The sequence below is a fragment of the Physeter macrocephalus genome, chromosome 18 (genome assembly GCF_002837175.3).
Source record: "Physeter macrocephalus isolate SW-GA chromosome 18, ASM283717v5, whole genome shotgun sequence".
NCBI classification, from domain to species: Eukaryota; Metazoa; Chordata; class Mammalia; order Artiodactyla; family Physeteridae; genus Physeter; species Physeter macrocephalus.
This window is the reverse complement of record NC_041231.1, coordinates 71,383,804-71,403,099: the sequence shown is the minus strand read 5'-3', so window position 1 is coordinate 71,403,099 and position 19,296 is coordinate 71,383,804. Positions and strand designations below refer to the sequence as shown.

At 52.5% G+C, this 19,296-nt stretch overlaps 1 protein-coding gene across 1 annotated transcript in view; it reads right to left on the bottom strand.

Moving 5' to 3' along the window:
* Window positions 1–1,169: 1,169 nt before the first annotated feature.
* The window catches only part of RAB44 (RAB44, member RAS oncogene family), a 29,320-nt gene continuing 11,193 nt past the window's right edge, over window positions 1,170–19,296 (bottom strand). The window contains exons 2-13 of the mRNA XM_007105371.3: window positions 18,874–18,985; window positions 17,000–17,174; window positions 15,597–15,743; window positions 14,842–14,932; window positions 14,340–14,435; window positions 12,157–12,344; window positions 10,100–11,562; window positions 6,707–6,788; window positions 5,536–5,650; window positions 4,352–4,453; window positions 2,737–2,813; window positions 1,170–1,260 (exon numbers count right to left, since the gene is read on the bottom strand). Of these exons, the coding sequence (XP_007105433.2) occupies window positions 1,170–1,260; window positions 2,737–2,813; window positions 4,352–4,453; window positions 5,536–5,650; window positions 6,707–6,788; window positions 10,100–11,562; window positions 12,157–12,344; window positions 14,340–14,435; window positions 14,842–14,932; window positions 15,597–15,743; window positions 17,000–17,174; window positions 18,874–18,985 (2,739 nt within the window). The remainder of the gene's footprint in view (window positions 1,261–2,736; window positions 2,814–4,351; window positions 4,454–5,535; window positions 5,651–6,706; window positions 6,789–10,099; window positions 11,563–12,156; window positions 12,345–14,339; window positions 14,436–14,841; window positions 14,933–15,596; window positions 15,744–16,999; window positions 17,175–18,873; window positions 18,986–19,296) is intronic.

The window sequence follows — 19,296 nt, the reverse complement described above, 5'->3', positions numbered from 1 at the left end:
CAGCTGAGGAAGTCAGCAGTACCCGAATGATTACAAAGTACCAAACTCAGCACCCTGCCCACACTGGACCACAGTACCTGGTGAGCATTATTTTGGTTAACGGTAAGATGAGACAGTCGACATTTACAGCAAACACAGATGACAGGAGATAGTCCAACACCAAGAGGCTGTCTAAGGCTCTCAAAGCAAGCTCCCTAAGGGCACTGAAATTCCCAGCCCCAGCCACCTTTCAGGAGGCAAATGTTGTGCAATTCTGGGAACTCTCACAAAAGCTCCAAAGAGAAACCCTTGAATAATCTGAATCCAGTTTCCCCTGCTGCTCCCCAGGCTCCGCCAGCCACACCCCAGCTGCGCCTCAAGTGTATCCGGAGATTGACACCTCAAGGCAGAGGGCTGCACCAGGGGCACCATGGCATGGGGGCAGGAGTGGGATCCCCAAATGTGGCCCCTTAGAGGCACCTCTTGGGGAAAGAGAGTGGGGTTGGGGCTCAGGGAGACAGCGGGGATGGAGCATATCAGGGGCCATCAGAACATCGCTCTTCCCCAGGAATGGGATTCTGCTCGAAAGAACCCCATGCTTGCAAACAAATACAGTGAGTGTGACAAGGTTCACCGGCTTTGCCAGGCATGGAACAGTGGGGCTGCTTTAATAAACAGTGTACTTTGCGATTAACAGACCATATCAATTTGTAATCAGCACCAAAGCAAGCTCTTTGAAAAGTTTCTCTCCCACCCCTCCACATTTGCTCTTATTTCTGACTACATAAGCAATACCCAGTCGTTATAGAAGATCTGAAAATACAAATACATATAAGAAGGAAAACACCCTCACACATTTACCCTGTAATTTTACCACCCAAAGATGTTTTGCCAATATTGTGGTGTATTTTCCTTAAGGCACTTTTTTAGACTCTTCTTTCTTTAAAGAGTTTTAACCTCCCCGCCCCACCCACCCCCCACCAGCCTTATTACTCAGAAAAGTCCTTTGGAGTACAAAGGGCAGCATTAGTGCAGCCACTCCCCTGGGATCCAAGTCCTGACCCGAGGAGGATTTTCCTGAACTTCCAAGCTGGCTGTCTCTGTCATTGCTGTGTCCAGGCAGGTGGGACAGGAGCCGAGGAACAGGAAACCCAGGGAGGTGGCCCGCCTACCCTGGCCAGGCCAGGTACTCAAGAGCAGCAGCCAGCTCTCTTCGGTGGCCTCTCGGGGGCCACCTCCACCAGTGAGGCCTTCAGGCAGTCTTCTTGCATCTTGAGTGACCTGCGTGAAGATGCCTGGGCATCAGTCGTCTCTCTCACCTCCCAGGGGCAGCAGGGAGGGGCCCAGGGGTGCAGCTGGGGGGCTGTCCCCCCGAGCTTCCTCTCTCGCAGCTTCTCTGCCCCTGTCCTGCGTTCCACATGGCACCAGAAAAATGGGGCCACGGAGACTTCGGCTTCCTGTCTCTTTTCTGGCATTCTCTGTAGCCTACTGCGTGCCAGGCGCAAGGGACTCATTATGACATGAAGCCCTCATGTCCTTGCCTTAAGTAGTGAGAGAGACAGAGAGGGGAAGAGGCGATCAGGACCCAGGAATGGGGAGGCACACAGAGGGACTTCACACCAGGTCCTGGAGGGATTTAGGGAACAAGGAGGCAGAGATGGAGCTGAGGCTGAACAGTGGACAAGGGTTCACTAGCAGAAAAGAGGGAGGGGTGTGTTCTAGGCAGAGGGCAAAAGCTCAGTGTCCAGAGAGAGCTTGGGGTTTGGGGAAGCAAAGCCCCTTCGTTCATTCATTTATTCACAATATATTTACTGTGTGCCTGGCGCTGTCCTAAATCACAGAACCTAAGGACTAAATGGCCAGAAAGAAGCCTTGGAGGCAGCAGGGATTCAGGGCTCTGCCGGCCAGGAAGCCACATTCAGGAACTTGGGCTTTTATCCTAAAGCAAAGGGAAGCCACTGAGCAGTTTCCTGTCGGAGGGATCTGGCGTGATCAGGTTTGCAGTTTAGCAAGCTCACTCTAGCTGCTTTGTCAGAGAAGGGGCCCAGAGATCATCTGGTCTAATACCCCTCCCCCCTCACTCACTTCATTTATTGAACACCTAGAACGTGCCAGGCCCCAGCGGGAGGGGCTGAACAAAACAGACATGACCCTGCCCTCCTGGAGCTACAGCCTGGTAGGGAAGGCAGGCAGCAAAAAGAAAACAGACAAATGTGTGTGTAACTACAGTTTGTCAAGAGGGGCTTTTTTGGTTTTTTTTCCAAGAAGGGCTTTGAAGGACACAGAGAAGGTAATTCAAAATAGCGGTGGGAGGGGGCGTGGTCAGGGAGGATCCCTCTGAGTGGCTGAAGCTTATGGGGTGGGGGGGCGCAGGCAGGGAGATGGCACTGGAGCCAATACAGGCCACTGAGAGGCATTTGGATTTTACTCTAAATGCACTGCATTATTATTACTATTTTTTTTGCCACACCGCTTGGCTTGTGGGATTTTAGTTCCCCAACCAGGGATCAAACCCGGCCCCTCGGCTACTGCACCAAGGCTCAGAGAGGGGACGGGAGACTTCCCAGAGGTGATGCAGCTAACAGGACTGGTAGAATTGGAGTGAGGAGACTCCGTGCAGTGTTCTCTCTCCTTCCCCAGACTTCTGAGCCCTGTGCTTTCACAGGTGCTTCCTCGGAATGCGCCTTCCCCTCCCACATGAGTCAGCTGAAGGCTGTCCAGAAGATTCTGGGTGGGGAGCAGCGGGGCGGCACTCACCGGGCCAGGTTCACCACAGGCTCCAGGATGTTGTGACCCAGGGCAGCGCTGCACTCTCCAAAGGAGACCCCCAGCTCCTGCAGCCAGACAGATAGGGGTACAGGTGCCATGGGGGAGACCACTGAGAGTCTAGGTGGCAGTGCCCAGCACCAAAGACCTGATCATCAAAAAGAGTCCCACCCAGTACACCCCCAGGCAACCCCAACAGGTGAGGCAGCCCATCTCTGTCTCCTTGTGGCCCATGGTCCCCAGCCTTGCCCCTCTGCCCACTGTCTCTCCACCCTGGCTGGACAAGGTATCAAAGATGACACCTAGAAGACACCACAGCATTCAGAGTGACGGTGGGAAGCCTGTGTCCCAACTTGGAGAAGTGTCCTTGGGGACATTTTAAAGTCATTAGTTATATGTATTTTTAATTTCAAAAATATTTAATTGGGGGAAATATTTGAAAATGTAGCGTAAAAAAGTAGACATACAAAATATAAAACACTCCTGTTAGTGTTTGAGTATATATTTTCATTGTGTTTTATATAACCCTTTTATTGGGGGGTGAGGGGGGTGGGCTAAACGTCGTTATACTTTAGGTTAAACCATATGAAAGTGCTGTTTTGATAGACACCAAGCAGTCAAATATCAGCAATCTCATATGATTCAACCTAACCTATACCCAGAGATGCTGCTGCTTTTCTGACTTCACATTATATGGTAAGCATTTCCTCCACGCCCTTAAATATTTTTTAGAACAGGATTCTTAATGGCAAATGCTAGCCTCTCACATGAAGCTCCACAAATTAACCACCAACTGTTGCCAAAGGTTTGTTCTTATAAATAACACTGTAAAGAATATCCTCATACAAATGTGCAATTATACATAATACACGGGTATCCAGTACGTCATTCTCTTAAGAATGATTATTTCTGACTCTTTCCTTAGGATAAATTGCTAGAGGAGGAATTACTGTGTCAAGGAGATGAGCTACTACTTTTAAGAGGAAAAAGTTTCCACCAACCAGGAGTCACAATGATGACCTCATGATCAGGAGAAATGAGAGAAGAAACAGGAAGGAAATACGATATGGAAATGCCAAGAGGGGTGGTGTCAGTGGTAGGGCAGGGAGCGAGTCTTTGTTCCACCTTTATTATTCTCCAGATTTTCTGGAATGTAGTTCAGTTCTATTCATAAATAAATAGTATCCACTGTCCCCTGTCTGCTGACAGGGCTTTTGATGCAATCTTCCCAGGGAAGAATTTGGGTCTTAAGATAGAATAAATTAGAAGGAATGTTATGTTAATTAGAGACCAGAGATAAAATTAAGATTTGATTGGGAATTTTAAGTGAAGCTTAAAAAGATTTTGACTCTGAAGATATTTTTAGGTAGGTCGGGACACTGTGGGGATCTGCTAATTCAACAGTGAGGTTCAATGTCATGCCCACTGTTACCGTCTTGTGTTTGGGTCTTAGGGCCGGGTGGGTGGGAGGCTGTCGGTCTTTGACTGGGCAAGGGCAGGAATGGATCCTTCTCTGTGGTCTCGGCCAGGGTGACCTATTCATTACCCTCCAGGGAGGGATCTGCCCAACCCAGGCTGGGGGAGGGGCTGATGCCCAGGTACTCACCTGGGCCAGTTGCTGCCCAGCCTCTGTGGACACTTGCCGATCCTCCTCACAGTCTGTCTTGTTTCCCAAGAGAAGGACGACCACGCTGTCAGACACTGCATCCTGTACACAGAACATGTTCCCTTAGCAACACATGTTGAGTGCCTGCTGTGTGCCAGGCCCTGGATAGATTTGGCCATGCTCTCCAGGAAGCTGACTGTGTGCCACTTCCCTCCACACATGCCCACCTTTCCATATCACACCCACTCCACACTCTTCCCACCTCTGACACTTTCCCTTCCATCTGCAGTGAACCTACCCCCCTCTCTGCCTGCAAACATGTCACCCACTTTCCAAGGCCAACCTCAAAGTCACCTCCCCCAGGAAGCCTTCCTAGATTGCTCCTGTCCATGCCCCTCTTTCCTGCCTGTGTTGAACAGCCCAGCATTTGATTACGCAGGCTGCCTTGGCTCATCTCCTAATTGTTTCATGGATAATAATAATAATAGCTTCTGTTTACTGAGAGTTTACTGTATACCAGGTGCTGTGCTGAAAGCAGTTATATCAGTTAATCCTCACAACTGCTCTATGAGAAAAGTTGGGAAACTGAAGTTCAGAGAGTTTAAGTCACTTGTCCAAGGTCACAGAGTTGGGATGGGATAGTTGGAATACAAACCCAGGTCTTATCAGAACCCAGAACCCAGCTCCCCTCATGTATCACCTTATCCTGCTTCTCTTGCATCTCTTCAACTAGACTAGAAACTTCTAGAGAGAAGACAACATGTCTTTCTTCATACCGCTCTTCTGTGCTAGTGCATACTGCAGAATTTCAGCATGTATACATACAGCAAGTAAGTACGTGGGGGAAAGAACTAGAGATGTGTGAACAGAGGAAGGATCACCTAGAGTGGCACTAGACTTGCATTATCCCCAAGTGTTAAGAAGACATCTCAGAGCTTCTGTATATAGGAAAAAAATGGTCATAGGATAAAGGAAAGAGTTTGTTTTGGAGGCCGTACTATGTGGTTGTAGTTTCTTTGTACTACTATGTTCCCAGCCCATCCAGCCACATACCCTCAGTAGATTATGTCACCCATATGTCTGCTGTGTCATTTGTAATCCTGGGAGAAAAGAGGGAGTGGGAAGGATACAAGTTCCCTCTTGACTCCACACACTGGGGCCAACCCCAGCAGCCATCAGCTCACCTGGAGACAGTCCAGCCAGTAGCGCACATGGACAAAGCTCTCCTGGGAGGTGACGTCGTACATGAGCACCACTCCATCAGCCTTGCGGAGCAGCTGCCGCGTCACGCTGTGGTACCTGCCCAGAAAGTCCACATCAGGCCATGCCAGGCGGCCTGACCCCAAGCCCTGACCTCTCTAGGCCTCAGCCACTCCATCTGCTTTTAATTGCTTCCCAAAGAGAACGTGCATATATTTTCCTTCTTACAGTGTGCTTATTGTTGAATAGGTAACAGTCCTCATGGCTCAAATTTCAGAAGGTACCAAAGGGCACCCTGTGAAAAGTCTCTCCCAGCCAACCCCACCCTCATCCTGCAGCCACCCCCAGAGGCAGCCAGAGTTACCCATTTCTTTTTTTTGATAGCAAGAAGTTTATTTTACCCATTTCTTAAATAGTTTCCCAGAGGTATTTTATATATATATATAGACACATAAATGTATATGTACACACACACATAATACCCATATACATACTGTTTAAACAAATACAGTGTAAAACACTGTACCTATTAATATTCAGTATTCTGTACTTTTGTTCTATCCACATAATAAAATGTCTTGAAGATATTTCCCTATTGGTACATAAAGAGGGTCCTCCATCTTTTTTGTGGCTACATAATATTCTACTGTGTGGAGAGACTCTAATATATTTAACTGGTCCATTACTGATGGTGTTTAGGTTGTTTCCAATGTTTCATAATATAAACAGTGTTGCTATGAACAGTCTTGGTCCCTTTCATATTATAGTCATGTATGAGTTTATCAATAGAATGAATTTCTAGAAGTAGAACTTCTGGGTCACAGAAGATGTGCCTTTTCAGTTTTGATCACTACGGCTTAACCAGAAAGTGGGAAGCCAGCGTTTTCAGAAGGACAGGCGATTGGGTGGCTGTCCCCTGTTGGGATGGCCATCACAGGTGCCCCGCCATGCTGAGGGAAACTCTGGGTCTGCTGTCCTGTCTCCTGCATGGGAACTGGACTCATCTCTCCATCCCTGACCTCCTGAATCATCAGGGGTAGAAGCTGTATTTGCACTTGGTTGCCTCTTAGCCCATATTGGACTCCTCAGGGTCGGGGCTGCCCTCCACTCCTCTGCAGTCCAGGCTCAGCCACAAATGTCGACAGTGCCCGTTACCTCTCCTGGCCAGCTGTGTCCCAGAGCTGCAGCATAAAGCACTTGTTGTCCACCAGCAGGTTTGTGACCCGAAAATCCACTCCTAGGACACACAGAGGAGAGTCAAGCTTACTTTCAAGTTACCATCCCGGACTTGCAGCTGAGGCCTGCCTGAATACATACCTGTCCCCATTACCAGCCAGGGTGGGATGGGAACCTCCAGCTGCTGGGCTTCCCTTTTGTTCTCCAAATCCCATCCATACTTGAGGGCCCACATCCTCCAAGAAGCCTTCCCTGACTACGCAGCTCCTACTGCACTCCCGCCCTGAGAGGTGGCCAGCGTGAGGCACCTTGCATTGTTTTTACCTCTACAGAAGAAAAATCTGTCTTCTCAACTGCATGGCAGTGTTTATTCCTCAGGCTACTCAGGAAGATCAGTTTTGTTAATTTATTTTTTATAATACTTCTTGTTTCATTCCTAACTATTGCATGCATCTTCCCCCTTTACCCGGACAGCAGCCTAGGAGGGTGGAAGGAATGTTGGCTTCAAGGATGACCAGTTGGGCCGTGAGATGTCCACCTTCTGCTGCTATACTGTCTGTGTGACCTCAGGCAAGTCACTTCACCTCTCCGAGCCTGCCTTCCTCCTCTGCAAGGTGGCAATTTAAAAAGACCCACATCAGTGGGTGGTGGGGAGGATTAAATGACTTATGTCCAAGGTTCAGCCTAATTTCTAGGGGGTGCTTAGGAGGTGGTAATTTTTATTATCACTATGAATTCTCATCTCCCTGAGCCCCAAATCATCAAATTTCACAGACCCACCCTTCCCTGTGTCATGGTTCTAGACACCTCCTGTGCCTGGAAATATGGCAGTAATAGTGAAGTCCCAGGGAGGTTTGGAATCTTTGGGGAGCACCTTCTAGCCAACCTCCACTTCCCAGGGACACCAGGCGGGGTGGGGCTGATAGAGAGGGGCTGCTTTGTCCATGCTGAGCTCACTGCAGGGCCCAGACCAGCTCAGGAAAGGGGCATCTCCTCATATTATCCCTGAGCTGGTAAGACCTTCCTCAAGGTCTAGGTCTCTCATGACAGCCCCCAGAAGCACCTGCTGCTGTCCCTGGTGGTGACTGAAGCCACAGACCCATGCTCTCCACAGGAAGCTGGGAGAAGTTGCAGCTGGGAGTCCTGACCTCAGCAAAATGCTGAAGCAAAAGTCTGTCTGTAGCATCCACTTCTCTTTTTTTTGGCCACACCACGTGGCATACGGGATGCAGGATCTTAGTTCCCAACTAGGGATCGAACCCGTGTCCCTTGCAGTGGAAGCACAGAGTCTTAACCACTGGACTGCCAGGGAAGTCCCTCCGTTTCTCTTTACTGCCCCCTTTCCTCAAGGTCTGAGGAAGCCCAGGGTCTGCAGGAACTTCTGAGGTTATCTAATCCCACCCCCCGTGATGAGATCCAACTTCTGCTTAAATACCCACTGTGTGATCTATTGAGCAACCCTCACCCTAACTAAACACTTTGCATTTAGTAACTTTACTCCCACTTTTCACCTCCTTGCCTATCACCCTCCTCAATCCACCCATGTATCCCCGCACCCTCCCCCAAACATGTTACAACTTAACCACATAAACTGTTAGAAATATAATGTTTTCAGCTTCCCAAGGAATCTGCTATTTTACATGAACAACCCCAGGGAGAGGGCAAGGCTGAACCCATAAGAGGGTAAAACTTCTGGAGTGGGGGCATGTGCTTTGAAGGCAGGTGGCCCTGGGTATGAACTTTGGGGCCCAGGTAGGGCAAGAAATTTAACTGGGCCTTCAATTCTCTGTTCTCCTCATCTGTAAAATGGGGGTAGATACAGAGAAGCCGCAAAAAAATGCACAATCAGCTATAATTTGATTGGCTCTGGCTCTGGTCCTCCACCAGCCCTGTTCTCCAATGGAGGCAGGTGAGAAAGGGGGGTGGGAATGGAGCAGAGTGATGCTGAGTAGGGAAATGTTTATGGCTGAGGAAGCTGGAATCGTCCCCAGTGATAGTTAAACCAGCTGGATGACACCAAGGCAAGGCACCAAACCACAGCTAGCAGTGGGACAGATTTGGATCACACACCTGGATCTCAGGTCCTCCCAGCTGGCTAGCAGTGCATGCAGAGTTGCCTTGTCTTTTTACAGTTATGCAATCTGTATTTTTCTCTATTGAATTTTGTGGAAACTTCTTACCACATAATAATGGGAGAGGCTCAATCACAGGGAGGGCTGATGTAAGGAATAAGGCATGGATGCCTGGTGCATTGTAGGTGGTCAGTAACCGGTAGCTTAGGTGATTAAGGATGTTGGCCTTGCAGACCCTGTGACCCTGTTCAACATCAGACCAGGCCTCCTACGGGTCCCCTTTTCCTGACAACTCTGCATCTTTAACTGGCTCCCCAGGGGAGGATTCTCAGGCAGAGAAAATTTCAAGAACTTGTCCTGGGGGCCCTCTCTTACATCAAGTTTGAGAACTTTATCCACTGGTCTAGCACTGATCCCCATCAGCACGCACCCTGATGGACACAAAGACGTGGATCATTCCAACTTTGCCCCTAAGCTGGCTGTTCCCAGGAGCTCTTTTCTGTGGCTCTATGCAATGTTCAAGTGGCCACATATCCCAATATTTTTAGAGAGAGGTGGCTTTGTGCTATGGGACATTTCATTTGCAAAAGCCACTGAATTAGACATTATGAAAAATTTACTTATAATAACAACCATAAAAATAACTGATATTGAGCACTTAATACATGCCAGATGTTATCCTGAGAACTTGGTATGTATTAACTGAACGAATTCTCATAGCGCCTCTATGAGGTCAGCACTACTGTCGCCCCCATTATGCTCAGAGGGGTTAAATAATTTGCTCAAGTTCATACCACTAGTAAGTGGCAGAGCTGGGTTTTGAACTCAGGCACCTGTGTTCCTAACTTACCCCACTCTACAAATACATTCTGCGTAAAATATTCAACTTGCCAAAGGCCACTTCCTGCCAGAGTCTGGCTGACTGGCCTAGGGTTGGTCCTGAGCAAATTCAAGCAGCAGGGACCCTGTGGTGGCCTGCCCAGGGGCCACGTGTGTGGAGACCTGCTTGTTTTCACCATCAGCCAGTGCTGGCAGCTAAATTGCTGGGTGCTTTGTTGATGTGGCACATTATTAGCTAATCAGATCAATGCAGAAAAAGCAAATTACCTGTAATTAGAGATGATTAGTAAAATAGCCAGATTATGCCCATATAAAATAATGTCCAATGCAGGTCCTGTGGTGAGGGCAGAACCTACAGCTTCCTCAGGGATGGCTTGCTCTGGGCCTGCTCCAGCTCTTCAGCCTGGTCCCCCGGGTCTCCCCTCCCTCCCCTGTCGCCCCCACCCCAGGTGGCCCTTACCCACAGTAGCTGTCAGCCCAGTGGTGAAGGTGTTCTGGTGCAGCAGGTGCAGGAAGGACGTTTTGCCCACATTTGAGTCTCCCAGGAAGATGACGTGGAAGGCGTAATCAGGATTGGCCAAAGGCTCACTGGCCATACCGTCCCCTGGGGATGGGGTCAGCCCAATGCCTCCGGAGTCCATTCCTGGATCTTCAGGCCTGTTCTCTGCCCTTGGTTCCCTGGATTGAGGGGGCCCTGTTTCTTCTTCTGCGTGAGCGGTTGTAGGTTGGGGCCTGGGCTGGGCTTCCAGCTCAGCCCTGGTGGGGGCGGTTTGTGTGGGCTCCTGGGGCCCTGCTGCATCCCCAGGCTGGGCCCCTGTGGGGGGAGAGCCCCTTGAAGGTGATGGTTTTTCAGGAGCTGGGGCTTGTGCCTCAGCCTGAGCCTGTGCTCTGTCAGGTGGGAGAGGAGCAGGCGGGGAATCGTGCTGGGGGAGTTCCGAGTGCCCAGTTTTCAGGCCATGAGCCTCAACGGACAGCTCTGACCTGAAATCCTGCCCTCCTTGGTCCCCTGCTTTCCTTTCATCAGCCCTGGGCTCCTCTTCCAGACTCTGGTCGGGTAGGGCAGACAGCTCTTCAGGCCAAAGGACCTGGCTGTGAGCTTCCTGTAGTCCCCAGGGATGGCCCTCCTGTGCATCTGGGCTCAGCTTGCCTTGCTCCAATCCCTCTGTGGAAGCCTGACCCACAGGCTCCAGGCCCTGGGAGGGCTCATCCAGCCCTGCTGTCAGGGCTCCAGCTCCTGAGGACCCCAGCCCTGGCTCAGAGCCAGCGGCATGTGGGTCCTGATGGCGGGCCTCTCTCTGCCTGGGTGGCTTGGCTGGGACAGGCCCAGGCCCGGGGCCCTCGTCATCTGGGTATGAGGCCTGGAACTGTTCACTGGGCCCAGCTGGGGCCTGGGGAGGGGGAGAGGTCACATGAGGAGGGGCCCCATCCTCTAAAGGAATGAGCACTTTGAGCGCAGCTGCCACCAGGCCCCCTGACTCCCCAGCTGGAGCCCCTGGAAGCCCCCAGCGGAAGTGGACCCCAGGGCTAGGCCCTGACTCCTCCTTAGGTTCCAGGCTGGGGGGCTCTCCAGTCTGCTCTGGGCTGATGTCCTGCCCCTCTGGGTTCACTCCTTTCTCTCCCTCGGTCCCGGAAGGCACCCCAGCGGTGCTTCCTGGAGACCCATCTGGATCTGAAGGTGGCTCCTGACCAAAGAGAAAAGCACGCGGCTCCGGGATGGAGATCTGCCTGACCGCTCGGGGTGTCTGGGTGCCTGAGGAGGCTCTCGGAGCTGGGGTTGGGCTCCTGGAGAGCTGCAGGGCACTGTGGCGGGTGCTGCTGAAGCTGCTGAGGAGCTGGTCCCAGGCATCGCTGTCCCCAGTCAGTCCGGGCAGGGGAGCCTCCTCAGAGGAGACTGAGGCCTTCTCCTCACTTGCTCTGGGGATACTAGAAAGGGTGCGGGAAGCTAAGATCAGGGAAGGGGCGGGTAGAGGTCACACCGACCCTGTCGGCCTCCATCACCACTGGGTGCGCACCTCACCGCTAGTCTTTCCTCCCAGTCTTCCCTTTGGCGGTGCTTCTGTCCTGGCACACACTCCCTACCCTTCCCCACCTCCAATCCTGCTCATCCTTCCAGGCCTATATGGAGCCTCACCTCCTCCAGGAAGCCTTCCCTACCATTCTGGTCCATCCCACTCCTCTGACCTGTAACGAGTAGAGTGGGTGCTGTACCCGCCAAGGATCCAGCACTGCACTAGCCTGTTTGTGTGTGTGTGCGTGTGCGTGTGTGTGTGTGTGTGTGTGAATCCCAGTTGTGTGATTCATATGTCATGTGTGTCTGGGCACATGACTTTCCCCTGTCCGTCTCCTTGTCTGAGAAATGGGCGTGATAATCCCAGCCTGGCAGGGCTGTTGTGAGGTTTAAGGAGGGAGTCCGTGTGCTCTGGGCACTGAGCAGAGCCTCGGAGAACTCAGAGCTGCCCTCCCCTCTTCCAGGAAGCCCCTGGTCTCCAGCCCAGCCCAGGGGTGGCAGCTACTTGCCTCGGTTCCTCCTCCATCTGCCAGGACACACGGCCCTTGGTGGCATTCAGGCGCCCCCTGGTCACCTGCAGCTGCCCCCGCACCTCTTCCAGCCTCCCAGCCAGGTCACGCTGGGCCTCCCGAAGCTGCTGGTTCTCTGAGCTGGCCTCCTGGTGTGTGCTGCTGAGGCGGTGGAGCTGGGCCTCCAGCTGCGGGAGGTGGAGGGTGAGGAGGAGGGAAGCCCAGGTGTCCTTCAGGGGAACAGACAGCCTCCCAAGGCCACTGTGGGGCACAGACTCCAGGCTCCTGGAGACCCAGCTTAAAACATAGGATTGCGGCAGGGGGCGGTTGTTACCCCCTCACTGGCCTAATTAGCTCCATTACCTCCCACCCGGGAGAGACATTGGAATTTTGGGGATGGGGAAGAGAGAGGGAACTGTGTAAGAAACACAAACTGCCAGCACCACAAGGGCCTGAAGCATACATGGGATCACACCCTCCTCTGCTCAACGTTCTGCAATGGCTGCTCATCTCTGAGCGCATCTGGTCTGCAAGGAGCTCCTGATCCAACAGCAGGTCACAAGACTGGGAGATGGAGAGCTTCTTGACCATGCCGAATGGAAGGCAAAGGCCTCATAATAGCCTCCAAGATCCTGCACAGTCTCCCCCCAACCCCACCTCTGTCACATCTCTGAACTTCTCTCCCACTACCCACCCCCCCACTGGCTTCCTTAGTCTGTTGCAGCCCACAGGTCTCTTTGCTGGTCCTTGAACATTCACAGCACATCATACCCACCTCAGGGCCTTTGCACTTGCTATTCCCTCTGCCTGGATGGCTCTTCCCCCAGATACCACATGGTCCACTCCTAACCTCCTTCAGGTCTTTCCTCCAAAGTCATCACCTTAGTGAGGCCTTCCTTGACTCCCCTATCAAAACCCTTCTGTCCCCCTGCCCTGCTTTACTTTATTCTCCTTAGCACTTTCACTGTGTAATATGTTATAGATTTTACTTGCTTATTTAGTTTATCATCTCTCTCTCTGACTAGACAATAACTCCACGGACAGGAGTTATCTGTGTCTATTATGTTCCTCAGAACCTAGAACAGTGCCTGGCACATAGTGGGTGCACCATAAATAGTTGTTGGGTGAAGGAATGAATAGCCTTGTGGGGAGAGGCTTCACATCCACAGGGGACAGGACAAAATGGTCCCATGTGGAAAGTCTAACCTCTTCCCTTGGCAGAAGGGGCTTGCCTCAGTTTCCAAGGAGCAGCTACTGCAGAGGTACCTGGGAAATCAACCCATGTCAGGAGAGTGAAACCAGGTAGCAGGACCAGCCAAGGCAATAGTGGGGAAGACTCTGGGAACCTGGTCCAGTGCTGAAAGAATGCAGGTTGACCTGGTTACAACAGATGGTGATTTTTCTAAGGTCAGTGGTCTGGAAGTTGAGGAGGGAAGAGACAATGGGGCAGGGTCTCAGACCCAAAGGCTTAGCACAATGCCAACTGGAAGTGACTATAGGTTACGAGACCTGAGGTGTTGGGGTAGCAGGTATTCTGACCAGGAAGCTAGGTCAGGTTCAGCGACAGTAACAGCTGTGATATGTAAAGCACCTACTACCAGCCAGGCACCGTCTTAGGCCCTCAAATATAGTATCTCTAATAATCACAGCAGCTTTCTAAGGCAAAAGTTCTGATCTCCATTTCTCTGATAAGGAAACCAGGGGTCAGAGAGGTTAAAAACCTGCCCAAGGTCACTCAGCTGACAATGGAGATGAAAGTTGAACACTACCCTATCACCAAGCTTCTCCAATGCTGAGACTTTGTATTTGCCCAGTGCTTTCCCATTTCAAAATGCTTTCCCATTTATTACCTCATTTGACACAGCTAGCTGGGGAGATGCAGTAGATGTGGCTATTCTCATTTTACAGATGGAGAAACTAAGGCCAAGACAAGCAAAATTATTTCCTCGGATCTGCATGGTTTTTAATTGGAACAGCAGGAATTTGAACTTGGACCTTCTGACTCATGTCCCAGTACTTCCACTGCATTACCCCACCTCATCTCAGAAAAAGGCCAGAGACATCGCTTTCCTCGGGGCCAGCTCTGATGCAGGAGCCCAACGAGCCCAGGGAACCCTCAGGAGATGGGTGTCAGGGCCTGTGAATCCTCAGAAATTGGGCTCCCGGGGAAACCCGTCACTCACCGCCTTCTGGCCCTCAGTCAGGCGCTGCACCGTGCGTTCCTTGGCCTCCAGGACCTCCTGCATCTGGGAGCTGAGGGCCAGGCCCCGGGAGTCGCTCTGGGGAGCCGAAAGGTCTCAGCCCCTGTATTGCCGAATCTAAGACCCAGCTGGACTGGGCTGGTCCTCCCCACACTTCACCTCCACCCAGGCCTAGGGTGCAGGGTCCAGGATGTCTCACCAAGGAGGGGTCTAGGACAGCTGCCCTGGCTCAGGCAACAGGAGACAGAAACCCAGAGAGCAGAGGAGCGGCTCCGGGACACACGCGAGACCTGGCAGAGGTGAGCAGGGGGCCCAGGCTCAACACTCCCCACCCCACCTCTCTGAGGAATACGAGCTCAGGGATATGAGAAGATCTACTCCCAGCAGCCTCCTGCTGCCCCACACTGGCCAGTGGCCGGCCCGCTGCTTGGCCAGCAGGGGAGTTCAGGGCCGGGGGAGACGCTGGCTGTCGCGGAGAGCCTACCTCAGCCTGGAGCTGCTGCTTCTCCTCCCGGATTTGCTGCTCCATCTCCTCATAGAGCTGCTGGACCTCGCGATGGTGGTCAGAGTCCCGCCTGGAAGGGGTGGGGGGCGGGGACAGGCAGCCCATCAGCACCCTGGGACCCTGCTGCTGGCAGAGGTGGTCTGGGCCTGGGTTTGCAGTCTATGCTACTGTCCACCTCACTCTGCCAGCGGTCACTGACCCCCGTCGCCCTGAGAACAGTCATCCCAGTAACAGCTCCTGACATATATGCCCTTGATATTGATCATCTGATCCCATCATGCCGACTCCCATAACCATCATCAAGATGTTGGTTCCTGTGGCCCTGTCTCAATGTCCCCAAAGCCCCATCACTCTGTCCCCACTTCCCGCTGATGCTGTCCTCCTACCCGCATAACTCAGACTCCCTGGCAAGGCTGTGCCCATGCCAACCCCAGGATCACCACATGCATTGTAATCTACGTGAGTGGTGCCCTGGAGTTAGGTGCCACAGTGGCCCTGCACCAAGACACACTGACCATTCCCTCTTTGGCTGAAGGCCTAACTCTGTCCTCCCCAATAGGTCCCCTTATCACCCCTTCTTCCAGTTCAGCTCTGCCCGTCCAGCCCCCAAGCCCTGCAGTGGACTCCTGGCCTCCATTCTTTGGAGCTGAGAGAATTCAATGAAGAGTCAACTAAAATGTAAAGAGTACCCACTGTGTGCCAACACCGGGCAAGGCACCCCGGCCCCAACTCACTTCCTCAGGGTCAGCTCCAGAACCTCCTTGTCGGTCCGTGCTTCCTGCAGGCGACTGTTCATCTTGGCCAGAAAGCCCTCCAGGTTGCCTGCCAGCTGGGGCTCCTCCTGCTGCAGCTTCCTCCATAGCTGCCAGATTTCCGCCTGCCTGGGAGGGGAGGATAGCCAGAGATTAGACACGAGGCGGGACCAGGAGGCAGGGGGAGCCCCACTCCTCGGTTTTAACGGCAACACTCCAAGAGACAGGCACCTGGGCCACGAAAATCTATTTACATCCTACAGGGTGAAACTCAAATGCCACCTCCCCCAGGAACCTTTCCCAGTTGTGCCCTTTCCCTTCGTGAATCCCCACAACACTTTGTCTCTCTACGGTTTGTTGATTAATTGTGGGGTGGGGGAACTTGGGAGTCCGATGGCCCAGGGCTTCCATCTGTCTTCTCTCTTCTCCCACTCTAGCGGTGTGACCTTTAGCAAGTCCCATGCCCTCTCTGAACTTATTTGTAAAACAGCCACTGGAGAATGAGACACACCCAGTGAAAGCATCGGCTTGGGGTCTGGCACCCAGTTGGCACTCAATAAATGCTGCTTTCACATGGATTTAACTAAGTCATGAAGACAGATGCCTGAGGGCTGAGCCCAGGCCAAAGCTGCCAAGTGGGTAAATCACTCCCCACCACACCTGTCCCACCAGGCTGCACCCCAATCCCACCCTGCCTGCCCCACAACAGCCGCCCCACCCTCTGAGAGCTTGTCCTCACAGAGCCCTGTGGGGTGGGAGAACCTGGGAGAACCTGGGCAGACGGGCGAGGGCGATTCCCTTGCTGGTTCTAACAGACCCAGTGGGACCTGGGGGGTGTGAAAGGGGCATTTCTAGGCAGGAGCCCCTTCTCTAAGCATGAATGAATGCCAAAAGCCCAGAGCCTGAGGCAGTCTCCAAGCTCTCCTGTCTCCAGTCCTGCCCAACTCAAAGCATCACCATGCCTGAAAAGCATCCCCCATCATACCCCTGGGGGACCCTCTTTTCGGCACCCTCGGGGAGCTTTGTATTTTTAAGAATTGAGTCCCCTTAGGGGGCTGACCCTTCAAGTCACTAATCCTGAGGATTGACCATGTAGGGCAGGACAGGGAGGGAGAGGCTGAGTGGGATGGACTCCTAGCGGGTAGGCTTTCTCCACACGTGGCTTCATTTAATCCCACGGCAGCTCTTATGCTCACTCTGTGGCCGGGGAAACAGAGGTCGGAGGTTAGGCTACTTGCCCGCAGTCGCACAGCTAACAAGTGGCTAAACCAGGATTTCTGCCCAGCTCTACCTGGTGACTCCCACTCGACCTTGTGTCCAGGAGAGTCCTCGCCCCCACTGACCAGCAGTGGCTCTCCCTGCACCCACAACCATGCTGGCCTTACTCGGGAAGTGAGTGGCTGGCTGCCAGTTGCTCCATGAAGGCAAAGAACGCCTCCTTCTCCTCAGTGTCGGCCTCCTCCTGCACTGGGAAGCTGGTGGCTACAGATCCTCGCTTGGAGAAATGTGGCCTCCTTCTGTGGAGCCTGTGGGTGCTCAGGCTGGAGCCAAAGATGTTCTCTGTGAGACAGAGGGGTGCAGAAGGGAGCAGAGTGGGGTTCGGCTCAGTCCCTTGACCTCCCACCTTGCCTTGCTCCAGTCATTGGGGAAATCATTATATCTGTGTCAGTCACATTTTACAGGGCCAGGGTCATACATTCCTCACATCAACCTTTGGAGTCTACTCAAGGTAGACACTGTGTCCATTTTACAGATGAACATCTGAGGTCCAGAGAGGCCAAAAGACTTGCTGGAAGTCACACAGCAGCTCCACGATGGCCAACACAGTCTTTTCACTCAGTCAAGGGATATTTATTGAGCATCTACTATGTGCTAGGGACAAAATTGGCCAAAATCCCTGCCCTGGTGGAGCTGACAGTCTATGAACGCTGAAAAGGACACATTTTTTTTTTTTCAAGTAGATTTGCCAAGTGAGCTAAAGGAATGGACAGGGTAATTTCCACTGAGAGACTAGACAGAGTCTACTTTAGAGAGGGTGGTCAGGAGTGTCCTGAGGAAGTGACACTGGAACTGAGATGTGACTGACAAGAAGGAACAAGTGATGTGGATTTCTAGGGAAGCATATTCCAGGCTGAGAGAACAGCACATGCAAAGGCCCTGAGGTAAGAGCCAGATTGGCATGCTGGAGGAGGCGAGTGGTATTGAGTGAGCCCAAGAGATTGGAAGGGTCTGGATGGTGCTGGCCTGTAGGCCCTGGGGAGGGGGTTGAATTTTGTTCCATAGACCTTGGGAAGTCCCCAGTATAGTGGGCGCAATGGACATAGATGTGAAGATGGCCTCTTGGGGCTACATGGACAAAATGTTGCCCTGCCCCACTCCCAATTCCAGACCCTCATTTTCCCTCCCTACTCCCAGCTTCTCAATCACCAGAACTGGAGCAACCACCTCCTGGGGCGGCCCCAACCTATAAATGCAGATTCCTGGCCTCCCTTCCTGTTGTCCCCCAAACTCTTGGACACACAGCAGACCTGATAACTTCAGATGGCTTTGCAGACTTTAAAAGGTGAACAGTGCTTTTCAGGGTCTCTTCAAGGACACCACTTCTTCCATTCCCTGGGCCAGAAGGTCTTCCCCCATCAAGCTCAGCAGGAATATTGTGCATCTCCGGCTTTGGTGTACTTAGGTCCTTCTGGGCATGTCTTGAGAAGCCGGTGTTGGAGTAACCTTGGCCAGTGAGGGCTAAGGAAGGGCCAGGGAAGCCACCACCCACTAAACATCACCCTCTGCTCCTCCCTGGGGCCTCGATTTCCTCTAACCAAAGCCAGAATGTGACCTTCTTCAGGCAGAAACAAGGTCTGTGGTCTCAAGAACAGGTGGTGCTTAACCTCTTGCTCAAGGGAAACCTTTTACTGGGGAGAAGACAAGGGAGGCATCAGAAAGCAAGCCTGGAGGCCTCTCTGGAGGAGGGGGATGCTCAGGGGAGCTGCCAGCCAATAAACTGCTCTCTCTGGTGGAAAGGAAGTCAAGTCTCCTGGGCTAGAGTCTTCAGGCTCAGCTCTACGTCGAACCAACTGCCTTCCCACACAGGCTAAGTGTTCTCATCTCCACAGAAATCTGTATCATCATCCATGCCCAGAACTGCCCTTGGGCATGTTATGAAGGTCCTGTGATTGGTAGGGAGTCCTGGGGTCTTTCCCGTCTGCCCAGCCTCACCTCATGCTGGGCACACTCCCCAGAGGCCCTCCCAGAACAGACATACTGAGCCCAGAGCTGAATTCTTCAAGGGAGAGGCGTCCCTTCTGCTCCACATCCACCCAGTCAAAGATCATCCCCGGCTCCTCCTTGCTGCTCAGGAAGCTGAACTTGGCCACCTGCAAGGAAGAGGTAAGTTGGGCGCTGTTCTCACTGGGGAGGGCTCTGGGCCACCCTCAGAAAAGGAGAGGGTGTTTGTCTTTAGCCATCCCCATCTCCCCTCTCCCCAGTTTTGGAGTCCCACCGCCAACCTGACCTCAAGGCAGACCCTTGAGGCTCTTGGACCCTATCCAAGGCTGCCCTCTCAGCAGTGCCTTGAACTTCGTCCACACCTTTTCCCTTCCTCCATCCAACATCAAAACCTACCTGGGCTTCCCTGGTGGCGCAGTGGTTGGGAGTCCGCCTGCCGATGCAGGGGACGCGGGTTCGT